General features: G+C 49.6%; 1 protein-coding gene across 1 annotated transcript in view; it reads left to right on the top strand.

Moving 5' to 3' along the window:
• The window catches only part of LOC105889227 (rho GTPase-activating protein 21), a 103,219-nt gene that overhangs the window by 74,857 nt on the left and 13,362 nt on the right, over positions 1–15,000 (top strand). Inside the window, 6 exon segments of the mRNA XM_012815027.3 lie at positions 1,802–3,785; positions 8,825–8,980; positions 9,121–9,223; positions 9,785–9,827; positions 11,502–11,624; positions 13,984–14,283. Coding sequence (XP_012670481.2) covers positions 1,802–3,785; positions 8,825–8,980; positions 9,121–9,223; positions 9,785–9,827; positions 11,502–11,624; positions 13,984–14,283 — 2,709 coding nt within the window.

The following is a 15,000-nucleotide window of genomic DNA, read 5'->3' as shown; positions in this document are numbered from 1 at the left end:
GTCATCTGCTGCGTGCCCTTCTCTCACTCATCACTGTGTTCTGTCCTTCTCTCCTTCCTTCTCTCTCTCTCTCTCACAATTTCCCTTCCTTTTTCTCCATCTCTGTTATTGCTTGTTTACAAGCGAATGTTTATTCAGTGTGTGTGTGTGTGTGTGTGTGTGTGCACATGTGTGTGTGAACTGCTTGTGCTCATTCTCACTTCCCTCACATGCTCATATAGACCTGTCAGCATCTGCATTGCTGCTGGACCCCTTCAGTTCAGTGCATGCGTTTGCTGGAGAAAATGGTTCCTGCTGTCAGATGCATGTAATCCACACCTCCTCTCTTCTCTCTGTCTGGCTATAGCCTTCAGGTATTGTTCTCTGCTTGCTCTCTCTCTCTCTCTCCTGTCATTCTCATCTCTCTCTTTCTGTGTCCCTCTCTCTGCTGAGTGTGCGTTCAGGCAGGCAAGCAGAGAGAGGGACAGAGAGGAGAGAGGGAGGGAGAGAGAGGGAGAGAGAGGGAGAGAGAGGGAGGCAGCAGCTTTGCCTTTATGCTGCACTGTAACCTGAGACTACAGGTAGAGTGATATCACTCACGCCCCTTTTTTTCTCTCTCCACCTCAATTTTTGGACTTTCACTCTCTCTCTCCCTCCCTCCCTCTCTCCCTCCCTCCCTCTCATTCTCATTCTTTCTCTCTGTGAGTGCGACGGGCACAGTGAGCAGTCGAGCTCCCGGGACAGGCGCCCACATGGATTTACAACTTTCTGTTTTCATTTTGGGGTTTTCTTTTATTTGGGATGTGATTGATTCGTTCAAGATGGATTAATACTTTTTCTTTTTGCTTTACAACTTCACTCTGCTGGTACTCTGCTACAGCTGCTAGTTCCGTTTGTTTTTGTTCCGTGTTGTGTTCTGGGCTGGGCTGGGGCGAGAGAGCGAAGCGTTTGTGAGAGCGAGCGAGGGAGCGAGCGCGAGGGAGAGAGATGTTTACCGAGGTGGCGCTCCCCAGTACGGCCAGCATGACAGGGCGGCAGGGGCACGCTGCCTCTCCCTCCATTCCTCCTCTCCCTCTCTCCCTCCCTCTCTCCACGCTCCCTCTCTCCCTGTCCTCGTGTCTTCGCCTCTCACCCTGGCCAAAGGTGGGTAAGCCTCAGGCCTTTAATCCCTCCTCAGGGTCACTGGCTTTTATTCCGGGCCCTGGCAGCTTGCCCTATTTTCTCTTTTCTTCAGTCCTTCCTCTCTCTCTCTCTCTCTCTCTCTCTCTCTCTCTCTCTCTCTCTGTCTTCCTCTCTCTATCTCTATCTCTCCTCCTTCCTATACTCTCACGCATCTGTTGCTCGTCAAATGAATGGAGGGTGATAGGATCATCTGACCTCTCCTCACCTCTCGTGGTTGGTCAGTTAAAAGGCCATGTTGATGATGCGTTGGTCAGGAAGCCAAAACTGAGTATTTACAATCATTTTTTTGATTCCTCTAAGCATAATCCACATGTGCTGGGATCCGTGCCTCAGGCAGGCTTAGCACGTCAGCTGTTTACTCTCCTTCTATAAGTTGTGCCTACAGAGCATTACGTGATTTTATTTGTAGGACAAATCAGCAATTCTGCACAGTGCATGCTGCCCATGCATAGCTTCAGCGCAATATTGCTTCATGCAGGAAAGGACGAAATGCTTGTTGTTGGTTGTTGTGTTGTGCTAAGTGTGTTTGTTGTGTCATTATTATGTCTTTGGTTTCTGTTTCTTTCCATATGTTTTGTGTATTTTCTTCACTTTTTTGTCATAATTGACACAGTGCTTGTGTGTGTGTTTTTCCCTCCAGGCGTATTCCCAGGATGCGTATCTCAAAGGGAATGAAGCGTACAGTGGGAATGCCCAGAACATCCCGGAACCTCCCCCTGTCTGCTATCCTCGAATAGAGTCCAAGGCCTCGTCAGGTATGGCCCAAACGGCAGACCACCCGACAGCCTCCGCGGGCTCGCCCCGACACACGGAAGCCCCCGCATCCCCCTCCGCCACCCCTGAGCTGGGCTACCGGCGGGAGATCACCGTGCCGCCCTCCCCTCCCCTCCTCCTCACGGAGGTCCCCAAGAACCAGACAGTGGTGTGTGTATGCAACGAGAGCGTGAGGACTGTGGTGGTCCCCCCGACGGACACCCTGGCGGCTCCTTCCAGCGAGCGGTGCCCTCGAGGGCCACGATCGGGACCCAGCCATCGGACCGAAGAGAACCGGCACACGTCTGGCTCTTCCGCGGGGCCACAGCTGCAGAACACCCCATCCCGACCCATGGAAGCTTCCAGACTCCCTAGCCCCTCTGCGAGAGCAGCCTCCCAGCTGCACCCAGATAACTCCCCCTCAGCCACCTCCCCCAATCACTACAGCCCCTCCCCACCCGCCTCCAACTGCCCCTCCCCCGGCTCCCCCCACCAGAACATCGACTGGCGTAACTACACCACCTACAAGGAGTACATCGACAATAAGCGCCTCTACATGTACGGCTGCCGCACCATCCAAGAGCGCCTGGACAGCCTCCGAGCCGCCACCGTTTCCCACGTTAACAGTGTCTCCCAGCAACAGACCCCGCCCCCCGTCACCACCGCGTCGTCGACCCCACTCGGGCTCCACTCGGCTGGCCTCTCGGGGTCACAGGTCAGGAGAAGGAGCACGTCACACGACCGGGCGTACGTATCGCCCGGTGTCGTCACCCCCCTGCGCAGCGTCTCTCAGGAGCGCCTCCTGGGGCCCCCGGGGGAGCGGGGCCTCTACCGGGACTGGCCCCGCAGCGCCTCCCAGGACGCCCTGCCCTCCTCCACACTGTCAGGGGGAGCGGTGAAGCCGCGCGCCCGCTCCTGCGACTACCTTGGCAGGCAGGGCGGCGGCGAGGGGCTGGCCACCCGGCTGGTGGATGTGGACGAACAGAGCCACCTGATATTCCAGGGCAACGAGGCGCGGGCCAGTCGGCTCTGCGGCTCGGGCAGAGGGGGCTCCCAGCCCCTCAGGAACATGGGGGCCAGCGTCGGCTTCACGGACCCGTCTCCAGCGCCCAGGGCGGAGAGCTTGGGCTCCAGCCTCGCCAGCCCACACCCTGCGTCGCTGGCGGGGGGCAGGGCCTCGCGGCTGACTGTGAAGGCCGCCAGCCTGGACGCCTCGGCCTCGGCCGCCTCCTACATCGCCTCGGCCCTGGCCTCGGTCCAGAGTCACATCAGCGGCTCCAGCGCCTCCCAAGACCCAATCAAAGAACAAAGACCCGTTGCCGTGGGCAACCACCTGCCCCACTCGTCAGTCCCCTCGCACCTGCAGCACCGGGGGCGTGCCGACAGCCTCAAGGAACCAGGAAGTCAGGAGGTGAGCCGTGGGGTGAGATCCGCCTCCTGCTCTGCCCCCTCCAAAAGCCCCGCCTTAAGAACACTCCAGCAGGGTGGAGCCACTAACTCCACCCCCTCCGCTGTGACCAGTAACGGCACAGCGCCACGGCTCAGGGCCCAAGTGGGCCGGACAGAGAGCCAGGAGCCAGCCAATGAGAAGGAGGGCCTGGAGGGGGCGGAGGCTAAGGTGGTGGTGGTGATGCGCCGTGAGAAGTCCGGCCCCCACCCTATTCGACACCCCTCTTACATCCTGGCCGTGAACGACGCGGAGGCTGGGGGCCCGGGGAGTCCAGGGAGTCCAGGAGCAGGGGCCGAGGGTGGGGGGGTCTGCTGGCTGCCCAATGACGCTCGGAGGGAGGTGCACATCCGGAGATTTGGGGAGCAGCACAACGCCTCCGTCTCAAGCCTGGGCGACTCACTCGACTCCATCCCCTTCATCGGTGAGTTATGGGCTCCAGTGCATTTATACACATAAGCACATTCTTATATATTCACACATATATTCATACATATATACATACATACACACATTGATACATACATACACGCAAATACAGGCACACTCCTGCCTGTATATGTGAACAGACATACATACAAGCATCGATGCAGATAAATACGCCAGGCCTAGCCTGACACTATGGCAGCTAGGAGTGGAGGTTTTCAGTTCAATTCCATTCAATTTGTGTTTATTTATGTAGCACCGATAGCAATTGAAATAGTCACAAGACGCTTAACAGAGCCCAGACCCTGAACTCCCTACAGCAAACACTATGGTGATGGTGGCAAGGAAAAACTCCCTTTTAACAAGAAGCCACCTTGAGCAGAACCCAGCTTATAAGGGGAGTTCGTACATGTATCAGGGTTAGCATGTTAGCATACATGCATCCGGGTTAACATGTTAGCATACATGTAGCATATATACATGATACACACAAGATTACATGATACATAAGATTACATGATACATACAGGGTGTTATATGAATGATACATACAAGATGGCATATGAATAATACATACAAGATGGTATATGAATTATACATACAAGATTGGAAGTGGATAAAAATGGAGAGAGCCAGCATTCAAAGTAGTGGTTGAAGAACAGCTTAGTGGGTATACAATGTGTTCATAATGCCAGCACACAGCTAAGTGGGTATACAATGTGTTCATCATGCCAGAACAGCTTAGTGGGTATACAGTGTGTTCATAATGCCAGAACTGCTTGGTTGGTATACAGTGTGTTCATAATGCCAGAACTGCTTGGTTGGTATACACTGTGTTCATAATGCCAGAACTGCTTGGTTGGTATACAATGTGTTCATAATGCCAGAACTGCTTGGTTGGTATACAATGTGTTCATAATGCCAGCACACAGCTTAGTGGTATGTAATTATTGTATGCAAATATAATGGTCATACAACTTAGGGGTGTACTGTACTCGTTCGTATGAATAGATTGAGGAATACAATGTGCAGGGGGAGAAGAAGCTGACGGAGGCTGGGGGGTCTGAGGGAGAGAGGGAGAGCAAACACACACAGATGGAGTGGTGCGCTACTACACACACACTCACACACACACACACACACACACACACACACACACACACACACACAGAGAGAGATACACACACACACACACACACACACACTCTCACACACACACACACACACACACACAGAGACACACACACACACACACACACACACACACACACACACACACACACACACCGAGGCTGATCTCACCCTGATGGATCTGGCCAGGAGGTATGGAGGTGTTGTCATGGTCTGGCCACCGTATCTCAGGGGAGCCTGGCGTAGCTCACGTGGAATGAGGGGGTGCTTATGGAATACAGGAGAGGCATGGCAGGGGATGTGTGTTCTGGCTCTCGCTCTACTGTACCAGAGGTTTCCTCAGGAATGGGAGTGAGTGCTAACACACACACACACACACACACACACACACATACAGAGAGACACACACAGACACACAGACACACACACACACACAGAGACACACAAAATCACACACGCGTGTACACACAGTTACTTACACACACACACAGACAGGCTTGCACACAGGTATGTATATACCCACAAATTGAAAGAAATGTCGCCCTCAGGGAGACTGTGTGGTTTGCATGTCAGTTGGCAGTTTTTTTCCCCCTTGCACACACACACACACACACATAAACATACACACACACTCTTTCTCTTTCTCTCTCTCTCTCTCTTCACTCGTCACATTGCTGTATATCAGTTACTGGCCTCCAGCTACAGCAGGTGGAATGAGTTATGAGTCGGAGGACTGAGGACCGTAGATCACCCACCAACCGGATCAGTGTGTAAATAAACCCCCCCCCCCATTCACCCAGTTCTCCACGAGCAGATGAAAGCCTACCTCCTACCTCCATAACTGGCTTTATCTCTACAGTTAACCACTGTCTGTAGCCAATGCTCTTGTGGAACCATTTGCAATGCAAAGGCGCTTTATTGCTCGCCGGTTCCTTGTCACTTACCCCGGAGTTGATATGGGACACGTCCTGGTGTTTTGGCATTAGCCAATAAAAGGAGCTATCTGTTTAGGCAAAGATCTCAGGGTTAGTCATGCTAGGACAGGGAGTGTGTGCCGTGCGCCGTCTGTCTGGACTGTGTAATTCTATTTCATTAGTGACATAGCATTACATGAATCACCGGCTCCAAACCGTTCCAGTCAAGTGGACTCATGGGATTATGAGGTGAAGCCATAAGACTGGGTGTGGGGGGAAGGAGAAGGAGAGGGAGGCTTTAAGTGCATCTTCATCTGGTTGCCAGAAGCCACAGGTCAGTGCATGAAGTCAGTCGGAAGATCTCTGTGCTAACATGCTAACGTGCTGATGTGACAATGGTTCAGTTGCAGGGGGCAGCTAGCAAAGCCTCTTGCTTAGACAAGCATGCTTTGAAACATGTCATTATTGAAATTTAAAAATGTAATGTTATATACGGTATCTTAAAAGATTGGGATGTTTCCCTGGTTTGGTTGTATTTTGATTTTAGAGAAACACAAGGAAACGCTTGTGACTATGGCAACACCTTTTGCTTTTTGCAAAGGGGACACACATGACCCGAAGCTAGAACATTGCATCATGTTCTTAAAGGGATAATGTGACATGGTATAGCTACGAGGAAGAGCGAGAAATAAATAGACAGATACAGGGAGAGCGAAAGAGCAAGAAAGAAAGGAAAGGACACATATCTCTCGCCACGCTCTCCCTTTCACTGCTCCCCGCGAAGCTTTGAAACCAGAGCAGGTTGTCATGCTGAGAATAACACAATGTGACATAACTCAGGAGAAATAAGAACATTCCAGAACAACCAACCCAGTCTGATTTGATTTCATTGCGATTGTTGGCAAACAGAGGGTGGTATGCTGTACTCTGGAATGTTATTTAAAGAGAGGCCCCATTCCAGCCAGCTCTCGCTAGCTATTTAACAGCAATTAAAGTACTCAAATTCCTGCGGTTTGTCTGATACTTTTTTTTCACATATAACCAGGGCAAAATCTCATTGTATTTATCTTCACTCGGTTAGCCGTGGAGAGCCAGCGCTGTCCAAACAGAAACTCACATTCAATCATGCCATGCGGTGTTGCAATAGTGTTCTGCGTTTGTTTTCTGAGTGTGTTTTCTGAGTGTGTTTTTGATGCAAGACTGTATATGGGGAGGCCATGTTGTATCATGCCACATCAGGAGATAGATGTGAATGTGTTGAAGTGGAGCGATGTCCTGTGTTTGTACGGTGGCAGAGAAGTTTGAGAGGCAGACTGGATCACACCGGATGGCCAGAGCTTACAGACTGCTGAACCTGCCCAGGCCTGAACCTGCATCATACTTAGGGGTCTAAGTCATGCAGTCTCACACCTACACACACACACACACACACACACACACACACACACACACACACACACACACACATACACACACTCAAAACATGATGCCAGTGGCCTAGAAACTAGAAGGGTTAATCATATCTTACACAGGACACAGACATAAAACCACACACACACACACACACACACACACACCTATTCAGAGTGTTTTCTCACATTGTCAATTCACCTTTAAAGTAGTGGGCATAGTCATGGGTTAAAAAGAAGATTCCAGGCAAAAGGTTATTCTTTAAAACACCAAGTCCCCCACACAGCTTGAGCATGAGCTGTGGCCCTGGAGCCTAGGGCTGCTCCGACGGAGGTTTGACCACTTTACAAACATATGAAATTGGCAACATCTGTCCCGCTTGGCAGCCGCTGGCACGGCTTGGCTGGCATCGCAGGGCCACCGAGAGAAATTCCACTGCCGCACTCCCGGCCAATGGAAAAGCAGGTCAAATGGTTCATATTAATTTGTGCCACTTAATGCGAAACGCTGTGCTTTGGTGCACACGGTGGAATTTAATCTCATATTTAACAAGAGTTCATTTGTGTTTCGTTGTCGTTGTTGTTTTTTTTTCTCCCTCATTTCACTTTAATATTATTTGCGCTTGTTATTTTTGTTGATTATAGCGGCTGACTTGAACAGGTTCATTGAGAGTGCATCCTACACCAAAAAAACACTCATTAAGAAACCGATGTGATAACATCGCAAAATGTTAAAATACTCCTTTGAGTCCAAAGTGATACTGAAGCATTTCCAACGTCTGCAGCAGGTCCAGGTCCAGGTCCTCAGACCCTATTGCAGTCTACCTGCAGGTTTACTATTAACCGGAGACTTCCACGCCAGACTCCAATACGAGTGCAACAGTGTGTGTTGAGCTTGAGCTTCAGGTTGAATCAGACAATCAGTCAGATGCCCAGCCAGACCTGTTGAGTAAACGTAGATTCAATCGGTCTGAATATGAAGCCAAAAATGGGTGTGGTGTTGATAGCCAGATTAATCTTGATGCAACCTGTTTACACCCGTCCACATTTCCCACTGGCATGCTTCAGACAGGAAGTGACATCAGCATGCCAGTAGACGGGGGGTGGGGCTTGATGTCTGGCCTGGGCATCTCCTTGGTCAGGCAAACGACTGACTCTTACTGCCAGTCAGGTGATGATTGTAGACACCTCGGATAACGCTGACAATGATGCAGGTGCGGTCAGGCTGACGCAATACACCCTGGTGTTTCTCTTTATATGGTGTTTGTGTGAGTGTGTGTTTGTATATGAGGAAGGTGAGGCTTATCTCTGTGGCGGCTGGCAGTCCTCCATCTCCAGCCCGGTGAACAAGAGTTTTGCTGTCTGTGGTCTAGTGTGCTGTGGAGAGTTTCATGAGCCTCTCTCACCTTAGTGTTTAATGAGACAGATCACACGGTTCGTGGGAAATGTTATTGTTTCTTTCTTTTACTATTCCTCTCTGATGGTTTCTCTTCCTTTGTCTCTCTCTCTCTCTCTCATCACTCTCTCTCTCTCTCTCTCTCTCTCTCTCTCTCTCTCTCTGTCTGTCTCTTTCTTCCTCCCAGATGAGCCGTCCAGTCCCAGTATGGACCATGACGGAACTCACATCCCAGCCTCGGCTGTCATCTCCGTCACCCCGGTAACCCCCGTCATCACCACCATCCCTCCCAGCCCTACCTCCCCCTCACCCCCGATTCGCCGGCAGCTGTCACATGACCAAGGTGAGTGGCACCTCTCCAGTCTGCCCTGGGCCTAGGGTAGGCCTGATGGAGCCTATGCCCTCTGTGCCCTTAGTGTAGGCCTGATGGAGGCTATGCCCTCTGTGCCGGTGGCGTTAGTCTCACAGCTCTGTCTCCCACAGACTCCCTGCGTCTCACCATCCTCAGCTCGGACTCCGCCACCAAAACCGAACGCTCCAAGTCCTGTGACGAGGGCCTGGACAACTACCGGGAAGAAGGAAGAGGGTGGGTAGAGTGTGTGTGTGTGAGTGTGTGTGTTTTATTGTGTGTGTGTGTGTGTGTGTGTGTGTGTGTGTGTGTGTGTGTGTGTGTGTGTGTGTGTGTGTGTTTGTGTGTGTTTTTGTGTGTTTGTGTGTTTGTTTAGGTATATCCAGAAGCAGGATGTGATGGTATCACTTAACAAATGATGACATTCACATCTCTTTTCCAATACGCAACAGAACATAACATGAAAACTTTAGGAGAAGTTAACATTCATGAAGTAAAAAGAATAACAGAGAGCAATATAGGGCTGTAGCTGTCTATTTTTGGTTGTCATAAAACAGACATGTAGGAAGCATGTACTGTCTGAACTCATGGGACCTTATGGGAGATATTACTTAAAGTTATGTTCTCTTGAAGCTCTTGAAAGGTTCCCTAGTTTCAGAAGCATCTCTGATTGGGCAGCATGTCTCGCATGGGTTTAGTGTCTGGGGAGAGATATAGTTGCATCTTGTATGATTGATAAATGTGATTAGAGGTCAAATAGCACATTTAAGTGAATGTACTTCTTCTCGTTCTTCACAGGAGGGGTCTGAAAAGCCTTGCCGGTCTGAGAGGGTTAAAGAAGGTGAGTGGTCCCGCCCCTAGTCATGTCACACACGTCCTCACACTCACATCACACATACCCTCACACGCACATCACACACACATCACACCGGTCTGAGAGGGTTAAAGAAGGTGAGTGCCCGCCCCCCTATTCATGCCAAACACACCCTCACACACACATCACACACACCCTCACACACCCTCACACACACATCACACCGGTGCCATTACACTCAGTGAACTGCTGAGGCCATGACTTGGGTTTTATCGTGTGTGTGTGTGTGTGTGTGTGTGTGTGTGTGTGTGTGTGTTGGGACGGCACTTTGATCGGCGGCGGCGCTTCCTGCTGCAAGAGCCGTGTGCACATGGCTGATCCTGGAGTGAGCTCAATGATTGACTCACTGCCTTCCAGATAACACAGTCTGGCCACCCCAGACCTCAGCAGCTGGGAGACCAGGAAGTGACTGCAGAGCAGGGAAAGGCAGAGATTGCAAAAGAGAGAGGGAGGAGGGAGGGAAGGAGGAGGGAGGGAAGGAGGGATGGGAGCAGAGGAGGGAAGAGAAAGGGATTCTTTGTGTGCCTACATACCTCCTTAAGGCCAAGTGGAGTATCAGGGTTTATAGGCCTCTCTGCTGCGGTCGGCTGAAGAAACGTATGGATTGTGTAAGCTGATAGGCAGACATGAAAGCCTTGGATCAAATTGTCCGACACAGTAACATAGAAAATGGTGCAACGTGCGTGCAGCCTGTGAACGAGTCCTGAAGTTTGCATTTGTGTGATGGTGTGTGTGTGTGTGTGTGTGTGTGTGTGTGTGTGTGTGTGTGTGTGTTTTCAGGCTCAGAAAAGCACAACCAGGTATTGAGCACAGAGGAAGGCCAGAGCTGAAGCTGAGAGAGGTGCTCATTACCTGAGAGAGAGAGAGAGAGAGAGAGAGAGAGAGTGTGTGTGTGTGATGAGGAGAACAATGCGCATGAAAGACACTTGAAGGGGGAAGAGGAAGTACTGGTCCCTGCAATCCTCATTTCCCAGAATAGGGCCACACCTAGATTAAAGGATTTCTGAGGAGGAGGAGGAGGAGGAGGAGGGAGAGAGGAGGAGGAGGAGGAAGAGGAGGGAGAAAGGAGGAGGAGGAGGGAGAGAGAGAGGAGGAGGAGGAGGAGGGAGAGAGAGAGGAGGAGGAGGAGGAGGAGGAGGAGGAGGAGGAGGAGGGAGAGAGGAGAGAGAGGAGAGAGGAGGATATGACTCCCTTTGTTCAATCATGTAATCAAGAGAAACCACACAGTCGAATAGGCTTTGGATTCTGTGTGTTTGTGTCACTTAGTCCTCCTCAGTTATTTGCAATGGAAACACAAATAAATTACTTTAATGGCAATTTGTGTGTGTGTGTGTCTGTGTTTGTGGGAGGGGGTGTTTGTGTGTGTTTATGTAAGCTGTTTTGCTGTGCTTCAGGATAGAGTAAAGTCGTGTGTGTGTGTGTGTGTGTGTGTGTGTGTGTGTGTGTGTGTGTGTGTGTGTGTGTGTGTGTGTGTGTGTGTGTGTGTGTGTGTGTGTGTACAGAGTATGTGAGTGTCCATCTGTGTGTGTGTGTGTGTGTGTGTGTGTGTGTGTGTGTACAGATTATGTGAGTGTCCATCTGTGTATGTGTGTGTGTTGTATAAGTGTGCATAACTGTGCTATTTCCCCTGCTGTCCACCAGGCAGTAGATAAGTCCTCCGAAGACTCGGGTTCATCCAGGAGGGACTCGTCCTCGGACGTGTTCAGTGACGCCACCAAAGAGGGTCTGCTGTACCTCCGTCAGATCACCTCAGACAAGAGCAAGGTACACACACACACACACACACACACACGTGCACACACACACACACACACACACACACACACACACGTGCACACACACACACACACACACACACACACACACACACACACACACACGTATGCACACTCCATGTTCACCTTAAATATCGCTTCATTTCCAGATGTGGTTGAGAGTGTTTTCTCTTAGGGCTAACTGTAGTTTTTGACCCAGTGCCCATATGGGTTATCTGTAGGGATGGGTATCGTTGGGTTTTTATCCGATACCGGTACATAACCGATACTTTTAAAACGATACCGGTGCCTAAACGGTGCCGGAACCGATACTTTTATAAAAAATAAAAAATAAATTACGATTGACGACATTTAAGAAAGGCTTTTTTTATTGCCAAATATATGAACTGTTTAAAGTAGATTATATATATAAATAAATACAAAACACTTTTTAACTTAAAACTTAAATAATATATGAACTGTTAACAAAAGTTTAGACTATACTTAAATAAATACAAAACACACACACACACTCTGTACACACACTACAGCTTCAATACTTCAGCAATTCTTTTGTAGAAATATCAGCATATTTGCCTTCTCCGGCAAAATGCGACACCTTTCCTGACTAATCGCATGACCTGCACAGGAGAAAACCCTCTCCGATGCTGTCGATGAGGCCTGTACACACAGATATGTATCTGAAAGTACACAATTAGGGATGGGTATCGATGGGTTTTTTCCGATACTGGTGCTAAACCGCTACTTTTAAAACGATACCGGTGCCTGAACCGCTACTTTTTTTTTTTAAAGCACAAAGCGACGATTGACGACATTAAAGAAAGGCTTTTTGTATTGCCAAGGCAATTTTTTTTCTTCAAATTGAACAATATATGAACTGTTTAAAGTATAAATATAAATACATATAAAACACTTGGCTTCCAACTACAGCTTCAAACTTTTTAACTTCAAACTATAAACATTATATTAACTGTAAACAACAGTTTATAGTATACTTAAATAAATATAAATAAATACAAAAAACAGCTTCAAACTTCTTTTGCAAAAATATGAGCATATTGGACTTTGGAGTCAAAAATGTATTATTTTGTTTGCATTTATTTCATGAAATTTCACCATTTTATGATTAATTAAGATCTTTTCTATCTTGTTTATAGTTACTCTTGTTACTTGAACACACTGAGTACTAGAAAATGTGTACTGCCCCTTTAAGAGACTACCGTTGGTAGTTTAGCTGTCATCTCCGTATATTTTTCAGTCTTCGGTTGCTGATCTGCCGTTGACTCTTGCCTTCTCTCCCCTCTTTTCACGCAATTATTTTGTTGCATTTGCTGCACGTCGCGATGTTTGAATCTTTTTGTGCGAAATACAGCCACACTTTTAACCGTTTACCTTTCGGTAACCGGTACCTTTTCTCTGTTAAAAGGTTGATGGCTAGTTTTGTTTGTGCTTGCCTGCTCTTCACTGTCATATCAGAACCGGTTCCAATACAACCGGTACCTACCCGGAGCGAAATGCAACGCAGATTTCGGTGCTTCATTTCGGCATTTATCAGATAAGACTGTTGCTATGAAAACACCAATGAGCGTGAGCGACACAGGACAAAGTTTACATTGGGAGCTGGGGCAGTTTTACATGTGCCCCACAGAATCTGCCTAGCGACCGTGTTCAATTGGCTCAGGCACCGAAATGAAGCACCGAAATCTGCGTTGCATTTCGGTCCGGGTAGGTACCGGTTCTATTGGAACCGGTTCCATATTGGTACCGGTTCTCGGTACCCAACCCTAGTTATCTGCCTCTGGTGGATGTTTACTGTGCTTACTGATTCCTAATGACGCGCGCACGTGTGTGTGTGTGTGTGTGTGTGTGTGTGGAAGGGGGGAGACCAAATGAGTATGTGTGTGAGGATGTTTATGTATTTGTGTGTGGTTTGTGTTTTTGAGTGTGTGTGTGTGTATTTGTGTATGTGGTGTGTCTTTTGAGTGTGTGTGTGTGTGTGTGTAAGAGGGAGAGGGGTTTGTGACCCTGACTCTGCCTAGGGGGGGAATACTCCTGGCAGATGAGCTGACAGCTGGGGAAGGGACCAGGGGTTTCATTGGGTGCATGTTTCATGTTTATCAGCTTCTCCTGTTTACCCTGTTTACAGCCAACACACACACACACACACACACACACACGCACACACACTCAGCTACCTATACTGACCTACAGCATAGAGAGAACCCCAGGGCCATTCATTTTGTATTGTTTGCATGTTTGTGTATGCAAGTGTGTGTGTGTGTGTCTAGGGAGTCACTGTACACTAACAGAAGTGCATGACCAATGTTCCTCTATTTGTCTATCTATAGCGTATAGGTGGCGGCATGCGTCCATGGAAACAGATGTATGCGGTGCTCCGAGGCTCCTCCCTCTGCCTGTACAAGGACAAGAAGGAGGGGCAGGCCCACGCCAATCACCAGATGGATGACGAGCCCCAGCCAATCAGCATCAGGGCCTGCCTGATTGACATCTCCTACAGCGACACCAAGCGCAAGAACGTGCTGCGGCTGACCACGTCGGACTGCGAGTACCTGTTCCAGGCGGAGGACCGCGAGGACATGCTGACGTGGATCAGGGTCATCCAGGAGAACAGCAATGAGGACGAGGAGGTGAGGGGGGCACACTCTCAGGGTCAGAGATGAGGGGGGCACACACTCAGGGTCAGAGATGAGGGTGAGGGGGGCACACACTCAGGATCAGAGATGAAGGGGGCACACACTCAGACTCAGAGGTGAGGGATGACGGGGGCACACACTCAGGATCAGGGATGAAGGGGGCACACACTCAGGATCAGGGATGAAGGGGGCACACACTTGGGCTCAGAGATGAAGGGGGCACACACTCAGGATCAGGGATGAAGGGGGCACACACTTGGGCTCAGAGATGAAGGGGGCACACACTCGGACTCAGAGATGAAGAGGGCACACACTCGGGCTCAGAGATGAAGGGGGGCACACACTTGGGCTCAGAGATGAAGAGGGCACACACTCAGACTCAGAGGTGAGGGATGAGGGGGGCACACACTTGGGCTCAGAGATGAAGAGGGCACACACTCAGACTCAGAGGTGAGGGGACACACACTCAGACTCAGAGGTGAGGGGACATGAGCAAACTGGAATGTCTCATAAAATGATGGCTTGGATTTCCATTCCTCCATTTAAGAGTGCAAGTGTGGAGTGAAAGAGTGGAAGCGCTAATGTTTCCTGGAGTGGAAGTGACCTCTGACCTCTAGCCAGTTCAGGCCCTAAGAAAGGCTCCGAGGCTTGAGGCAAAATAGAAGTGGTTGACATTCTCTCGGTTCAGTTCATCATTATGAGACAAATGTA

The sequence above is a fragment of the Clupea harengus genome, chromosome 17 (genome assembly GCF_900700415.2).
Source record: "Clupea harengus chromosome 17, Ch_v2.0.2, whole genome shotgun sequence".
NCBI lineage: Eukaryota > Metazoa > Chordata > Actinopteri > Clupeiformes > Clupeidae > Clupea > Clupea harengus.
Note: the sequence above shows the minus strand (reverse complement) of the source record. Positions and strands in the feature narration are given on the sequence as shown.